Below are 18,058 nucleotides of genomic sequence, written 5' to 3'. Positions count from 1 at the left end.
GTATTTCATTTGCTTCTTCTCCTGTGTTAGATCTATTCTTGTGTGCCCTCTGTAAGTTTTTCCTGCTAGTCACTCTGTGTCTATATGCGCTCTCTCCTTTCTCTTCCTTTTCCACAGTGATCTAAAGTGATGGATGGTAGGAATCAGAACTTGTTTGTGTCAAGACTATGCAAACACGAGGAGGCGGAACGGGCATCTTTATCACTCACAGGTTATACAGCATGTCAGCCATGTTCCCTCGGTAGTGCAGAGCATTTCTGTATGCCTTCTCTGCCTCCGCCATCTTGCCCTGGTTCTTCAGTACGTTCCCCAAATTTCCCCAGGCTAGAGGAAATGTGCCAGTCAAGAGTTATACAGCAGAAAAAAAGATGCAGTTGGTGTTCATGTAAAAGCAGTTATTCACACTAATTTGTTAAAATAAACTAGTATCACTTGATAAAAACAATTAATTGTACTTCTCATGCTTACTTGTTTATTTAGAGTGCTCTCTTTTTTATTTAAGTATTCTTAGGCAAGTGTGTAACAATCCTCTAAGCAGTTTTCTGTTATTTTCTCAGGTACCCACAGTGGGTTTCAGATCTCAGCCCAGTTAAAAACATGCATATTAAGTAGAACTGGGTATTGTTTGAGTTTTTAAAAATTTGCTGTACATGCCATTTTTTTCCATCTTTAACAAAACAAGTGAAATGTCTCAAATGTACTAAAGACGTACAGAAACAAATATTAACACAGCACAAAATCCAAGCGGCAAAAATGCATTTGCCAAGCAGAGTTTTTGCGTTCTTTGTTCCCTTTCATCTTGAGTAGCTAGCAGTATTCATTGATGCTGTGATACTGCTTCGTTATCTTTGAATGTTACCTGTAGAATAACATGAATGGATGCGTAATGTTCCCCTAATAAAAAAACAGCTTCATAGCTATAGTAACGGTTGCTGTGGCCAAAAGATTGATAAGCTAGCTTTGAGTTTGTAAAATTAACTAGAGCTTGAATGATTTATCGGCAGGCAGATATACTATCCAATTTTGCTGACATATCTGTACTGGCATATCTTAATAATAATAAATAACTACACATGAAGATTCTGTTTAAGTTCTACGTGCTGGAAAGAAAACATCGCTATTAGTCCTAAAAATTCCTGTATCAATTGAGCTCTAAAATTCAGTCATTCAAATTTGCTCCTTGCTTTAGGCTGAAGGTAAGAGGATTCCTACTTACATCTAAAGATAGCCAGTGGCCCTCTTACCTTTAGCGGGATTCACATTAATCCCAGACTTGTAGAGGTTTTCCTCATTGCTCCAGTCTTTGTTTCTTTGAACAGTTCTGAGTCCATTCAGCAGTACTAGACCCATACAGAGACACAACAGCACAGCCTTGCAGCCTCTAGTCCTCAGTCTAACAAACGAGGCTCTTGCACAAGCAGCAACAAGCAGACAAAAGCCTATACTGGGAATGTATAGTACTCTCTCTGCAATTACAAAACCCACATAAAAGAATAGGTTAGTGGCTGGGATGAAAGGCAATGAAAGGATGCCCAATGAAAATAGTACTAGGCTTTCTGTAGGGGGCAGGGGTGTCCGTGGAGGGCAGTGGTGCAGTCCAGCTGAGCCATTTAGGGTGCTTTTTGGAGAGCCATGCTCTGTGTTATGGTTTGCATCAGGAGCGTGGTAACCATTACCATTAGTGATGGATTTCCCATTAGTGACATGGGCCTTCCCATTGGTCTCCTTGACTTTGGAGGTGGGACCACGAAGGCCAAACAAAACCAGAATGCTCATTCCAACATAAAAGGCAACAGTGTGAAGGTTCCTACAGTCGGCCAAGGACCTGACCAAGGGCACGGCATCCATGGACCAATCAAAACTGAGCTTGTCAGGGCAGAGGAGGAGCCAGGCGTTGGCAGCAGGCAGGTGGAGAAACGTTAGCATTCGAGTGAGGAAATGAGGCGAGTCGGCTGCAGGGTTGTCGGAATTGGAGAAGTTTGGAGGTTTATTGCCCATCCAGTAGAGGCGAGCTGACAGCAAGAGTACTCCCCAGGAAGCTAGCATGCCAAGACTCAGCAAAACATTGATGTTCTTTTTCTGAAAAGTAGGGGAAAAAATGTTAAAGGGAAACACCTAAATCAACATTTAGGTCAAAGCCAAAGGTTTTTGTCTGTGTTCAAGAACACCTGATGCACTTCCTGCTAGAGAGCTCCTAAACGTATATCAGACCTTTTAAAATCAGCCCTCAAGCAAAACATAGTCCTGTTTGTGTTTTTTTAGTCTATATGAACAAGATCCTTTTCTGTGTTGTAATAAGTAATAACGTTTCATTATAATTTATAGATATGCACTTGCTTAAATATTATTTAATTTATTATCTTTTCATTCCTACAATACAGAGAAAAAGAAAGTATGTAAAACAGTCCCTGGAATGTTTTTGCCTGGGGTTTAAACCACACTCGTGAACAATTATACTGCAACACTGGCGGACTTCTTAAAGTTAAAATGCACAAAAAGCCAGAAACAACACTATGCAAACTGGTGAAAGACACATTAGGATCTGGAAAGCAGGGCGCTCTCGTTGATGTCAGTTTCAGTGTGAAGCAACAGGATTGTTTATATGATGAAATATTTGCTTCAGATTGAATGTATCTTACTCAAAGTGGTGAAATATTTTTAATTTGAAATTCACAACTGGTTTGCCAATAAACCTTTGATGTTCAGAAAGTTATATTAAAGATAACAAGAGAAAATCTCAAAAGTCCAAAATCAAAGAATAGAAAAAAAAAAATCAACAAACTTCAAAAAATGTCAGTTTATTAGTATTCCACACACACCCCTCAGTTCTGATCTCATTGTAGGCAACTCCAAAGTAAATTTGAAACAGTGGAGGTTTTCTTCCCAACTCTTTCTGCCTGTTGCAGAAAGTGTGACTGGTAATCGGCTTAGGACTCATTGTTCTGATCTATGCTGTTTACATCTCATAAGAGCATTACTTCTATAACATAATCACTATTATTTCTTTCTGTCACGCAGCAACTTTGACCAAACTGCCACACAACTGTTTAGGAACCCATAAAATCTGAACTAAATAGAGTTTGTGTAACCTTTCTAATTTTGCACAGAGCTCTGTTGCTTATTCATAAAGCGCATGCTTGAAAGGAAGTAGAAAGAGGATTTTTTTAAAATAAAATAAAAATCCTTTCACTGCAATTTGGTTTACAGTTTTTAAGACATGACAAGGTTGCCAGATCACACCCAGCAACCCCCCCATTCCACAGAAAGATAAACTAAACAATCCAAACTGCAGTTCTTACAGCCGCTTGAGGCTCCAAATGAGAGTTAATCCACTTAAGCTGCTGCTTTGGTCTCTAAATATCTAATGACTAATATCTCAAAATTTTGAGTAACTCAAAATTTCTACATACTAACCCCCCCAAAAATAAAAAAATTAAATTTTCAGTGGCAAAAACAAGCTTCTGTACCTACCTACCTGTTTGGATTTTCTTAAGATTCAAAATTAGGGGTGTGGATGCTCTAATTAACAGCTGTGCCAACTTAGGTAATTGTTGTTAAAATATTTCTGCTAAGCCTCACCTCACCCATTCAAGTCACTCAGCTGAATCTCTGATAGTCAGTGCCTTTCGGAGAAGTTTTAATGGAGTTAATCAAATAATCAAATAATATTTCCTGCTTTGAGGTACAGCCCATTTAAGAAGTTTGAGCCCTTGTTTTAATGATTCATATTCTAGTATTTTTCTTAGTCTCTTAGAGCTCCTTAGCAGTTATCTGTATCCTTCCAATGCAAACCAACTTACACCTTCTTAAAAATGGTCAAGAAATAAACAAGGCATTGATCAAAAACGCCAACAATGAGGCTTCAGCGTGCAGTATACACAAATGGCTGACGTTACAGAGGCAATGTCCATCTATAATTTACAGTCTATGATCTCCTTGATTGGTTAACATTTGGTCACAGATTGGTTAAATTACATTTGTTAGGTGAAATCTGAGGGAGCTGTAAGACCAGTGATGCTTTTGAGACCATTTTAATTTGGTTTCCTATCTGTCAGATGTGACACCAGACTTCCTCAATACCACAATTTGACATGATGCGTTGTGAAATCAATTACTGCTCAAATCTGATTTAGTGGTATGTTTTTGACAAGATTAAGCAAACCTGACTTCATTTCTTATACACTGATTACTCTTCAAAGTCATATAGTCAAAGACTTACTGACACAGACAGTGTGGCGCCACACCAACTAAAAAGTGTTTGTTAGTTATATTACTGTGTACTGAACATGGCATAACACTATGAGTGATGATCACAGAGATGCTGCTAACTTCCTATTTTCTGGGGCCATTTATTATCCAAGCACTGCTGTAATATGAACTCTATTTGAACCTACAATATCCTGAGGGAATTGAGCTCTCTGTGTGTATACAAGTGCATGCTCACAGTGTTTTTATAATGTGTACTATCAATGCCCAGGACAGGAGGAGCACACATACTTTTGGTCTAGTAGTCATATTATCACCCGTAATGCTTTAATACATCTGAAAATTACTACAAGAGCTCATACAACTCATGTTGTTGATCAAGTATAGCACAGCTTTGGCTTTTATCTCCAAGTAAGTTTATTCACTATAGTAATCGTTTATACTCCGCTGTATAATCCACGCAATATGAATTGCCATTTCTTACAGCTTCACAATGCACAAAGAGCAAATCAGCCGTGTCATTAATGAACTCTGATGAAATGAGCATGCTCGAGTAAGCTCACGCGTGCTCATGTTATCCATAACACGCCCATGCTAGGATTAGAATAAGAGGCTTAGCATCTACCCTGACCTGCTGGCTCCACTTAAACGGTTGATTTCTCCAGATCTGAAAAGGAAAAGCATGGTCTCTTTGGAGAAGTTAGATGAGGCAAGAAGCCTAGTTACACTAGATCAGTTGTCAACTGTAGGATGAAAAAGGACCAGTTTAAGGACTTCAGCATTTAGAGCATTCTGAGAGACAGGGGGCAAATGAGCGAGGAAAAATTGGATATTGATTTAGATGCCAAAAGGTGGTGCGCAAAGGATAAAATAGAGTGCCTTTTACACAAGTAAAGGTGGGATGTGCTTATTGATGGATGAGACCACACTGAATGTAAAGAGAGGCAACTGACAGAGAAACCTACTTCTGCTCAGTATTGGAAGATTAGCCAATTCCTGCAAGAGAGTCATTTGTGGTAAAGCTGAATGGGTTTCATTCTGCTACTCGATGGCTTGTCTATTTCTAAACTGTTCCTTAATTGATTTCACAATCAGCTGCACACACAGACACACACAAACACACATCTCAAACTGCAGAACGGTGGGGTGCACTGCTAGTTCTACTTTCCAGTGATGCACCACTGCGCCTTCAAAAATTCAGAGAGCAAATAACTCTTAACACCACCTTTCATTAGTGCATTTTAGAGGAAACTGTTTTTTGCTTCAGCAAAGTCAGTTTAACGTCAGCAGAATATTATGTGGTAGCTGAAAACAGATCTCCACTAACCCAGCTTTACCCTCTTCACACAAAACAATCATTCCTTTAACAGATCCAACTTCTAACTGCTATAAAAGTCTGTTTATCTTGTCCACTTAGCAAAGAACTCATCCAAATATTATAGAGTAAATTGCTATTTTGAGGTCATAGGAGCATGTGTCAGGGGATCTTTGATATTTGCCATTTATCCAATTTTGTTACCATTCCCAAGGTGCTTTTTAACTATGGGCAAGGTGCTCCAGGCATGAGAAGCTAAGGTATAGCACCTTTTCAGAAACGTGACACAAACTATTACTCGCTTCATCGGTGTGGTTATTTCACAGAATTCTGTGGCTCACACAAAAGGCGTTTTCCACTTGCAGTGCCATGCACTGTCAACATCAACTGCACTGAAGTACGAGTCAATTGAATGCTTGTTTTGTGTTCCGACTGCATTTCATTGTTAGTTTTCCACTCCCTCGTTTCTACTCTTTTCAAGCGGGCGCACTGTCAAGAGGTTGTCATCTTGCTTTCCAGTTCACATACGTGGAACGTGTGCTTATGTGCCTATTGTGTAGTACATTTTGAGTTTAGGTTTCCAGGCACCCACAGACACGGAAACCACAGCTTAAACCGCATTCTCTCATCTGATGTAAAGCCTTGCAAAATATTTTGGATTAAACCAGGAAGCTAATCTCTACATTATTATATACTCTAAAACTGAATTGTGGGATTGTGAGCATAGCATAGTAGAGCCTGCATTGCATTTAAGCTACTTTTACCTCTCTGTTGTGTAAAGTACAGCATAGCAGACAAATTTACACCCTGGACACTCAAATACAGCAGTGGCCAGTATGCATGGCCGGTATACTGTTTATAGTAAACAGAGTCACACAGCATCAGAGACAGATGGTAGTAAATGGTCACCCTTTGTATTATCTTGGCCTTTAAACTGCTTTCTTGAAAGAGTGTCAGCATTGTTTAAGGCAATACAGGTACTCTTGATGCATGTGAAAGTAAACACAGAAAGTAGTCCACTGGACTATGAGTAATGCACAGGGATCCTTACGAAGCAGGGAGTCGAAACGTAGCAGCAGAATGACTGATGTGAGCATACTGAGAATTTGCCTTCAAATTCATAATCCTGAATGTCTGGGCTAGCTTACAAGTGTAAATATTTAGTTTTTTTAAACCACAAGTTCTTTTGTCTTGAAATAAGACTGCATTGCAAGTCATCTATATCACTGCTTTTCATTGTTATCTGTGGATTCAAGACTCAACAGATCCTGGACTTACCACTGGTCTGTTTTTAAAGTTTTGAAGGGGCTTTGTGATTTAAAAATTTTACTGTTATCAGTCGGAGTGAAATTCCTGGGAAATGGTTCTTACTCTTACTAGCTTTCACAAGATCTGCGTGTATCCACGGAGAATGTCTGGCATAATCCCCAGCCAGCTGTCAAATGTAGCATCACGCTCGCGTCAAACATCCGAACCTAATACTCTCCCACATATCTCCTCCACTTTGGATCCTCATTTGGAAATTCAGCATCAATTTCTGAAGCTTTCGTTCAAATACTTTTTTGTTCTCTTTTGCTTTATTATCCACATTCTCCCTTGACTTAATATTCTCTCCATCTGCCTCTTTCTGCACATAAAACATAGCTCCTAAGCCTTCATCTTTAAACTGCCACTCATTATTAACTCTGCTTTTATAAATCCCAGAAGTGTGTGGTGTGCCTGTTGACACTGTAGCGTGCAGAGTGTTTAAAACATGTTTCAAGACAGGGCACCCTACAGTTGACTTCATATTTGTGCTGTTTAAAGCCGCCTTGGACTGACGTAAGACAGCAGGGAAACAATCTTCCTGACTTTTCTTGTTTAAGGCATGTCCCATTTAAACAAAAAAACTCCTCATAATGCTTTGGAACGTGGTGGGCAGCTCATGCAGAGCATTTTTCTAATCAAAATCTTATATTCTTATCCTTTGTGATTAGAAACCTTGAGTTGAAGTTGTGCCTTTGGGGTGATTCGTTCTCAGTGACATGTGCATGGAAAGGCCAACAAAGTGTTGGACGCCGTGCATTTGTATAACAAACATCCAGCAGCCTGTCTTATTTGAGGCATTAACAGTGACATAGTACACTGTGATGAAAGGTACAATGAGGCACGTATTCGGTGCTTTTTCCAGCACTCTAACGTATTCTGTATTGTGCTGACTTGGCGCAGCTCATCCAAGTCATCAGACGGCAGCGTGGCTGGCACTGAGAACGGCTGACTTTGATAGAGTGACCCAATTATCTCAATGTTCTCCTCATGAAAGCTTTGCTGCTGCTGGCACAGAGACCTGTAATGAGATGGGTCACAGGGTGAAGCTTTGCACGCCGTCCAGAACAATAGCTGATCAAAGAAGAGGCGCTGTCCATGTTGGGCTGACTTTTAAAGAGCTTCCTGGGTGTGTAATGTCAGGTCATCAGTATCAGAAAGAGACAGTAAAAGTCAGGGCCGGGTGATGCTGCTGAAGAGCTGTCATGTATCTGATTTAGACTATAATCATTAATGCTGATTATTATTGAAGCTGTGTATAAGGAGCCAAAATGCACGTTCCAAATATAAAAATTATAATGAGCCTCTTGAAAGATATGCTTATGCGAAGACGATCGGATTTAATTGCCCCCGTGAAAATGATGTAAGCCTCTAATTACTCAAATATTTTTTATCTGAATGAAAGCCAGATGCAGTCTTTCATTTACACTTAGCCACATACAGTAAATATGCATCAGCATTGAACTAAAAAAAAAAAAAAAAAAAGCAAATCCATCGGACTTGATTTTTTCATGAAACATGCAAATAGGTATTGGCTTTACTCCTGAAGCTGTTTAGTCACTGAGAAAATGTCCAGAAGAACATTTTGTGCACTGTAGTAGCAATATTTAACAACTAGCAGTAGCCGTTAGCTAGTTAAAGGTACATAAAAGAGAACCCAGCAGATACTGAAATAGTGTTGTGCCCCTCATTTTCAGATGTCAGATCAGATGGATGGCAAAACGCCTAGAAATTAGGAAATACTGTCGCTTTCATATTTTTGTTATGAAAAAAGAAAATGCATCCCTTTAAGGCAATACCCTTTTTAAATTAAATTTTATGGGAGAACTGCAATAAGACACTACACTGGATATTCATTCAATATACCTATGACATAAGAAGAGTCACAAGAGCTTGATGCATTCATTTTCTTACCTATAAACAAAATTTAAAAAGCGGTCCAAGCATGTTATTTGACCTGTGTCTGATTTTCCCCACTGAGCAAAACATTTGTTTAACCTTTAGCTTCACCACATGTTTCTTAAAATTAATGTTTGGGTGTTTTTTAGTTGGAACACTTTACAAAGTAAGCAAGATTCGGGGGCTAAGTATATAAAAATATGCTTGCCTTGCCAGCATCCACAGGAATGCAAGCTAAATAGAGAGCATGCAGCAGATCTTGCAACAGGGCCCATCATTTCATAGCCGAATGCTTCTGCTACAGGATAATTGGCACAACATTCATCAAGCCGTCAGCTGGTTAAACTAACCTTAATCTGTGTGTCTGGGGCATTCATTGAGACAAATGAGGAGGAGAAGTCCACACCAATTCAACTTCGACTTTGTAAGCCTGCCATCAAATCCCTCCCATTGTCCATCTACCTCCACTAAAACATTTGCCGTCATCTTTGATTACACTGCAGATGTGGATGTTGATGTTGCACATGCAAGTTCAACGTGTCAAGTATGGAGGATTAAAGTAAATAAATTCCTAACATCTAATCTATTTTTCTTGAAGGAACTACTTTTAATTTCATACCTTGGATTTAAAGATTTTCATGCAATACTTTATCTGAAAGGTACAATCACTGATATTCGTGTTTTTCATGCAAGTAAATGCTTGAAACCCCAGGCTTTCCATGCTGTTGCTATGAAACAGATAACTGTGCTTGGGAAGATGCCTCCTGGCTCTTGTTGTTAGTTACATGGGTTGTGTATAATCTTGTACAGATTAGCCAAAACACCATGCACCAGCTGCAAATAACAGTGCTACAATACTTCTAAGTTATGTATTTAGACTCAAAGATATATATATATATATGTGTGTGTGTGTGTGTGTGTGTGTGTGTGTGTGTGTGTGTGTGTGTGTGTGTGTGTCATTGTATGTTTTAGGTGCAACCTCCCTTTATTGCAAGAGATTATGCCAAACATTTCATCAACCCCTGGGTTTACGAAATGTTTGGCTTTCCTTGGCTTTTCCTAATACAAACAAAAACAAACTATTTTCTTGGGCCTGTTGTCAACATGCTTGTTTTGGCAACTGACAAACCCAGAATTGCGAAACAAAGACATAATGTCTGGGATATAAGCCTCATTCAGTTTTCTCAATGCACTGCGGCTCTAACACCTCACCTTCATCTGTTTCCATCTATCACCACCTAACTCTCCCTCCATCCTACCTTGTTTCATTTGAAATCTCATCTCAATCTTATTAGAGAGTTAACAAGATGGGAAATGGAGTGCTGGTCGAAACACACCTGTCCCCTCTGCTGCACTGGAGCTGCTTTTGGAGCGTTTCCTTTTTTGTTCATAGCTGCTGTGAGGCAGCTCATTCAGGTGATTTGATGTTGATGCTTTTGTATTATTCAACTTCATTTGGAAGAAAGCATGAAAACGTGTATTCAGACAAAATCACAATATTCACCATTGTTCTCTGAGGCACGTCTTTGCAGTCTCTCCACCTAAGATACTATCCAATTCAATAGCAACTGATTAAGCCTCAGTGGCAACAGGAGAGCCCCCCATTCCCAAAGTGCTTTAAGGGCACCGTGGGCAAGAAAAAACAAGAATAGATAAAGGAAAGGAAGTGAGAGCATAGTTTCCTTCTCCCTCGCTTGCTCGTTCTCTCACTTTATCCATCTCCCTTGTTTTCCCATGCGTCCCGAGACGTCTGGCTCATAATGGAGGAAATGATTGCCCCCACGGCTGGCCCCAGCACGTAACGAGCTCTTTGCCAAGATAACTGTGACTAGTCCAGCAGACAAGGGCATTGCCAGATTGATAAATGAGCCAGATGTGCCGGCAGCAACAGGAGTTGCTGGGGGGTTGGCACCGACCTGATGGGCTGGCACAAGAATGCTGGCCAGGGTTATTGTGTGTGGGCAAAGAGGTGTAGGCTGCTGTTAATATCTCTGCTACACAGCTTGATAAACACACAATAAAATCTGACTTTCCATAATTCTGTCTGTGAAGCTATGAGACAGGTTGCGACAGGCTGAAATAACATTAAACTCTCAAGTCAGCCCTGGAAGCGTTCTGTGAATAAGCCGAAAGTGTCCAATCAAGACTGTATACAGCATTAGATGGCTCACAAATTTGCAAATTCAAAGTTAGAAATGGATACATGCAGCAACCTCTAGGGCTTAAAAAAAGCCAACACACAAACGCCAAGTCCTGCAGTACCATTTTCCACTTGAGGCTGACTCCAAAAACAAGTCAGCGTTTATAGCATGGCACAAAGAATGTGGTGCTAACTGACAACTAATATAGCCCAGAGTGACCGAGAAGTATGGGTTTCAATTTTAGGACACTGGTTTTTTAAGTCTTTTATCAAGCATTAATTAGCAAGTACAATTTATGAATACTGCTTTCACCAAGGTTGATAGCATTAACGGATAGCTTTGAAATACACACAGTGGTTTGTTTAATGTCATGGTTGCTTTGTGGAATTCTTTTTTAGTATATTTACTTCTTTACTGAGTTGGTTTAGAGTTTAATTCCTCCCTTGGTGTTTGACTGTTTTGTGTCACTAAGTCTCCTGTCTTTGCTTCACTCGTGTGTCTGTATTTTCCCTGTTTTGTTTTCCTGCTTTTGTTGATAGTTGCTCCATGTAATTTGCTTTTAGTTTAGCTTACTTTGTATTATCTTCTGTGATTCAGTTCAGCTGTGTCTCGTTCCGCTCGGCTGTCTCGACTTTTGCACTTTTGTGCGTGTGGGTATTCCTGTCCTCCCTTTAGTCATTTTTCAGAGTAACTGGGATCTTGCCCCAGTGTTTTTTTTACAGTTTTCAGTTCCTGTTTTGGACTTTGCGTTTCGTCTTTTCAGAGGACCTAAAGCTAGCCTGACTAAATGTTTCACCCTTTCTACCATTCCACCAGTCTTTGGGTCCTCATCCACATAACGTGTAACACTTCTAGCTGCAGGGCATCTTTTATATAACCTATGTTTGGTTAACATTAGCCAAAACAAGTCCAGCTTAGGCTGGTTTTCGGTTGACCCCATGCTGACCCACGTATGTCCTGCTTTGTAGCTTCTCTGGGATATTTTCACTTCTTGGATAGATTAGCTTCAGTAGATGAAATTAGCTTATGTTACCTAATTTACCTAGCTTACCTATTGATGTGAACAAATTGCTAAGCAGTCCATATAGCACAACCAAGCTAATCTTTGTATATGTGTTTTTGTCTTTTGTTCTTAACAACTGGATTTTTCCAGCAACTCTTAGTCCTCCAAATTTTCAAATTACACTACACAAATTACACATTTATACATTAGCATTTTTAAAAAGTCTTTATCTTGTAAAAATGGCTACATATGGCAATTTATGTACATTTACTTACTTTGTTTTCATTTCATACAAAGTGAAATATTGTAGTCTGGAACAAAAAAAGTGATAAAATATATGTTTTCTGTAGAATGTAAAAGATCATTTTTCACACTCTCTAAAGGCAATGTTGCACAAACCCCTTTAAAACCAGGTTTTTTCTTTTTCACTCATGTATCTTGGCTTGTATTACGGCTATTTTTTTCCTCCATCAGCATATGCAAATACTGAATTATTTGTATAATGATTTGCATATGATGGTCTTTCACTTCTTGTTATACTAGATGACTGAGTACAATTTGAAAGGCAGGTGTTTTTTTGTATCTACTATGGTCTACTGGCTGTGAAAGCACATATAATTCCAGGTTCTCATGCCAAGAACATAGTAAAGAAACAGACTGTGACTTCACTGGTCTCTGATCTCTCTGGGCCACTAACTGCAAACTTCTTATAACAGTCATGGTTATTTATTCTGCCAAAAACAACTCCTGAGGAAGATGGTAAAGAACGTGTTTTCGTTGGAATGCTGGCAGCATAAAGAAGACACGAATGTGCTGACACTCTATACATAACAGAGAGTGCCACAGGACATTTGAGATGATCTGTACAAGGTTGCATCAGAAACCTTCAAGCAAACATAGGTATTTATAGATGTTTCCACAAGAAGAGATTACTATAAACAGATCCTCATGCAGACACATGCACATTTAGAGTGAGACTGTCCTTGCACAGTAAACCCAAGGGGACTTTTTATTACACTAGTTATGCATTTTACAAGGGCCATCATGTTGGCTGAAGAGCAGCTTCTCTAATCAAATGAGGAGTGTGGAGTCACACACTCTTTCCCATAATCAGATGAGTCACCACGTCAAGGTTGTCTTCCTTAAATAACTTGAGCCATGCCGGGTTTCCCTGCAGAGGAAGCACATGTTATCTTTGTGTGTGTACATCTGTGTATTAACTGTGTGTATAACCAAATGCACCTGAGAAGGATATGCTGTTGCTTCTCTGCACATACCTTTTGTCACCTTCAAATGAGAAATCAACTCACCCCTGAAATAGCTTTTTCCTGTCCAAGCCCCGTTTCCTCAAATGCACATGTATCCACGCATATGAGTCCGAGATCCTAATTTAGATTTCCTTGCATGAATGTGTATCCATTTACTGCAGCAAATTGAAGGTGGTGGCAGCATTGTAAGGAAGTGAAAAACTTCCAATCTTCCTGTTTAGCAGGCGAATGAGGAAAGCTTATTTTTCATGCAGCAACTACGGAGTCTGCATAAGCAAACAGCTTTCCTAATTACACCACTAATGAAAGGCAAACACACAATTCACACACAAACAAAACCTTGTTAAATACACACACAAAACTTAATCCAGGAACCATTAACAGCTAGCAGGCTGAGGCTCACCTCTAAGGGAAGGAAGAGGAAATTGGGGTGCGCAGAGATGCCAAAACAAGAGCCAGTGAAAATACACAGACATTTACCGCCGGCGGCAAGAATTCATTTACCTTTCCTAATAGGTGGAGAAGTGCCTGGCGAAACCGGAGCCTCTGGAACACGAAGAGGTCATACACAGCTGACACAGCCAGCACCGTCACCCCCTGCTCCTTCCAAAGCATGCTGGCTGCTGCAAACCACAGGCTACCCAGCATCCAGCCCCAGCACCTGATGACAGAGACTTCACCACATCGCCTGTTCTGGAAGGCCCCATGTGGCACCGGTCGGAGTCCACAGTGTCTCACATAGCAGAGAAGAGACAGCAAGAAAAACAAAGCGGCACCAACGTCCGCCCTTCCCACCACACCAGCGACTGCTTCAGTGTGAATTGGGTGGGAGGCAAAAAGAAGGCCTGCCAAAAGGCTCCACAATCCCCCACCCAGCAGCGGCCGGCTGAAGGCTGTGACAAGGGCTGTGACCAGGCCGTGCAGCACCACATTCAGTAAGTGGTAGCCCCATGGGTTGAGGCCGTGCAGGGAGTAGTTGAGGCGGAAGGAGAGGGTGCAGAGTGGACGGAAAGACTTGTGGCTGCCACTGTGAGTGAGCAAAGTGCCCCAGAAGTCGTCATACAGGATGTTGGTCCAGGGAGTCTCAGGGAGAAGGTCCTGGTTGGTCTTGATGGCTCGGCTGAAAGAACAAAAGGAAGAGGTCAGAGGCGTTTTTTGATTTAATATTGATATTTTGTGCTATGAGCCACCATTTTCAACATACAAGTATGCATGTAGTCAGTTTAAAATATTAGATTAAAGCAACTTTAAGGTCAACAGGAGTTTTCAACTGCGTGTATTAATAAAGAATTTCTTTGCAGAAGCCCTTACGTGGCATCCATCTGAATTGTGTACACAGAGATAGGAGTCATTTGGAAAACCAAGTTTTCTATCTTGCTAATCATGCACTCATAAGTGAAACTTAATAGCCAAATGCAATGAGAACACCACAGAGTATTTGATTAAACACAGAGACATGTGCACGCTGCTGAGCTCTCACACGCACAGCATGCGCATATGTCACATGTACCTGCAAACACACACACAGACAGGTGGTATAACACCCCCGAGGTTCTGCGGATTCTCGTAATTAGCGTCTCATTACTGTGGGACATGAGCTGCATTCGTGTACAGTCACAGACTGCAACAAATGAAGATCACAGCAAAGACTGATGAATGGGATCGCTGCTACAACAACAACAACTTGAAGCCAGGTGAGTGAAAGAAAAAGCTTGCGTAGATATTCCACATATTTATAAGTGTTTGCCAAGAGAAAAGTGAGATCACAAAATTCAGACAAAGGAATCAGTAACAGAGGGAAAACTGCAGTGAAATTTACATGTTCCATACACTTTAATAAAAGTCTGTGTTGTCACAAAACATCTCCAGACACTTACTTGAACAAACTGACCTTTAACAAACTTTAGTCAGTCAAATTATTACAGTCACTGAATGTCTTCTTAAATTTTTATTTACTTTTTTCTGTAATCATTAAATTTCCAAGAAATCATTTGTCACTGTGGTCTGCTCTCTGCAATAAGTCAGTAATATTGTTATCATGACTACAAAGTCACCAACTTAGCCACACACACACACACACACACACAGATTCCTCCATCAGTTACCACAGCAACCAATGCAGATACAGAAATTCAATCAATCTTTTAAATGACAACGCACCAGACAGTCCTAAAAATGTGATTTGCCTAATAAACCAGGTAGTTAACTTTTTATATATATAATTCAGGCTTATAAAACTGCATTTTCACCAGATCTGTGCAAAATTGAGTTATTTTCCCATTGACTAAAATAGGCAGTATCTGAAATTCCTGGGTAAAGCGAGAGAAGCCCTCTTTTCGTGGAAAGCAGCGATGCATATCCAGGTTTTTTTTGCAGCATTTGCTTTCCCACCATGAACAGCTGTGTCAGATAACAATTATTCTTGCTTCACAGCTGCATGCATACAGCAACCATTCAACATATAATTTATATCAATTTCTGTCAAGACTTGTTCTTCAAATTGTGCAATATAAAATGTCACCGCTGAAGACAAAAAAAAACAAAAAACGTGTCCTTGTTCTTTCATGTGCTCACTACATCCTAACACCTTCTGTGTGACTTTCCTCTTTTCCTCCTCCTTGGGAGCTCCATTTTTACCATCCTTTGTCTAATATATCCACTATCCTTCCTCTGCACCTTTCCAAACCATCACAAGCTTGCCTCTCCAATTTTGCCTCCAAACTGCTCAACCTGAGCCGTTCCTCTCATACATTTCTAATCCTGTCCCTCCCAGTCACTCCCAATGAAAATCATAAATCTTTAACTCTGCCACCTCCAGCTTGTAAACCTTCCCCTTTACTCTTGCTACCATTCTTCTGTCACAAATCACACTTGTCTCCATCCACTCCATGCTGCCTGCACTCTCTTCTTCACCTTTCCTGTGCACAGTCCATTGGCTTGAATGGTTGAAGCCAGGTATTTAAACTCATCCACCTCATCAGTACTTCTAGTCCTTGCTATTACCTCTGACAACGCCTACACACGATCCTCCTCCTGTCTTCGGAGCACAGTTTCTGCTCCACTGGCATCCTACTGATCAACTGTACCAAAGGTGGTTGTTGTTAACTGATCTGGTATGGATGTGTAATTGATGGCTCGCATATATGATTTAGCATTGATTTTATGCTCAATGTCCCTCCTGACACAACCCAGGCCTGTGACCAGCGTGTGCCGGGGCCCACACCCCACACCCACTCAAGATGACTTTGACCTTTCATCACTTCATCCTTGGGTTCAAGTGCCAAATCTAAAGGCATTCCATCATCACATGGAAGAGATATTGCATTTACAACAATGAAACAAAATTACCTATAGCCAGCTAAGCCATAAAAATAAGTGCAGCATTTGAAAAGCAGGACTGATGCACCGAATAAATGAAAAGGGGACTGAAAACACCAGAACACCAGTGTCTGCACTGAAAAATCTGCCGAGTGTTTGATAGATAGTAATTTGATGCAATGTCAAGTATCACTGAGGCAGTGTGGTTTTCAAAGAAGGGTTGCATGCTGTCGAGAATGCAGCCTAATGAGTACCTACGAGGTGACTGGAGCAGACAAAGAAAAATATTACTGTAGATCAAATTATAGTGGATGTAGAAAAACAGAGAAGCCCACAATACAAGAAATATGCCACTAATTGTTGGAACAGGAAATAAGAGTAAACTGTGTTTAATTTATAACACAGAGAAAACCAAAAAATAGCCAGATCTACTGATCTCAGGGCTGACTTGCCAATTAAAAGCAGCTGGGTGATGACAACAAGCAGATTCATTCCAGCTTTTCTTATCCTCTGAGGACAATGCTGCTTTTTTTTTTTTTTTAAACCAGGCTGAATATATTATTTTAATATCGCTAGGAGAAGCTTGTGTTATGTGAGGTTGATTGCAAAAGCTTTGCGTTTCCAGGATTTTAACACTGACCCAGTAGTATCCCCTGCTTTCTCTCTGTCTGGGTTTGATCATCTTTTGCAATGTTTCTGTGTTTGTGCATGGCACACTCGGGAAGGAAAGGAACAGCAAAAGGAGGCCAGTTGGGGACTTCCTTTGTCTACAGACTGTAACTCAGAGTTGAGCTTATATAAAAAAAAAGAGGACAGGGGAGAAAAAGACAGGGAGAAAGAGACCGAGCTGTCAGCCTGTAATAGAAGACTAGATAAAAGAATAACTAAGACAGCAAAGAGAGAGGGAAAAAAGTCAACCCATTAGCCTACAGATCCAGTCTCAAAACAATAACTGCTGAAGGAATTAATTTAAATGTTTTTTTCCTTTAAGCCTTCAATCCTGTCATCGCGTGAGCTGTAGTAAATTCCTGCATTTCCCAAGATTGTTCTGTCAGGGAAAAGCATTGTGTATTTCTCAGGCTCTCACTTAAAGCATATAATATTTCTAAGGAGGCGGTGCATTACATCATGCAGTTTACAAAGCCTCTTCCTTTTTTACTGTAGTTCCACATTGAGCTGTTATTTTAGAAATGATTTACAGACCCAGCATAGCGTGGAGCATGAGGACAGCGAGGACTGAGGATACAAGGGAAATAAATGTATCCCGCGTTTATCAAAATTCAAGTCTTTAAAGTAATCTCACATTACAACTCATTCTATGCTTATCCCAAAACACTCCTAAAAGATGTTGGCTATTTACTGAAGCAGAATAAATATTTTGTCCGTGAAAATCTGCAACTCTGCTCACGCTTCCTGTCCCTTCGGGCGCTTAGTTAGCACACCATGAAATCCATACATGGCTTGATTCAGTCTCACCCAGCTCCCTTGTGTCTTGGGTCTCAAAACTCTGCGGTGATAAATAATTTAAATATTCAAATCAGCACCAACCACTCATCTCCCTCCCTGCTCCTGCCCGGCACCGGAGGATGAAAAGAATGCATTA

The 18,058-nt window shown here is 40.3% G+C and overlaps 1 protein-coding gene across 1 annotated transcript in view; it reads right to left on the bottom strand.

Annotated features, from left to right (window-relative positions):
* The window catches only part of LOC146499527 (protein O-mannosyl-transferase TMTC2-like), a 63,007-nt gene that overhangs the window by 19,366 nt on the left and 25,583 nt on the right, over positions 1-18,058 (bottom strand). The window contains exons 2-4 of the mRNA XM_085137257.1: positions 13,642-14,257; positions 1,245-2,079; positions 210-324 (exon numbers count right to left, since the gene is read on the bottom strand). Coding sequence (XP_084993383.1) covers positions 210-324; positions 1,245-2,079; positions 13,642-14,257 — 1,566 coding nt within the window. The remainder of the gene's footprint in view (positions 1-209; positions 325-1,244; positions 2,080-13,641; positions 14,258-18,058) is intronic.

Source organism: Neolamprologus multifasciatus, chromosome 17 (assembly GCF_963576455.1).
Source record: "Neolamprologus multifasciatus chromosome 17, fNeoMul1.2, whole genome shotgun sequence".
Taxonomy (NCBI): domain Eukaryota; kingdom Metazoa; phylum Chordata; class Actinopteri; order Cichliformes; family Cichlidae; genus Neolamprologus; species Neolamprologus multifasciatus.
Note: the sequence above shows the minus strand (reverse complement) of the source record. Positions and strands in the feature narration are given on the sequence as shown.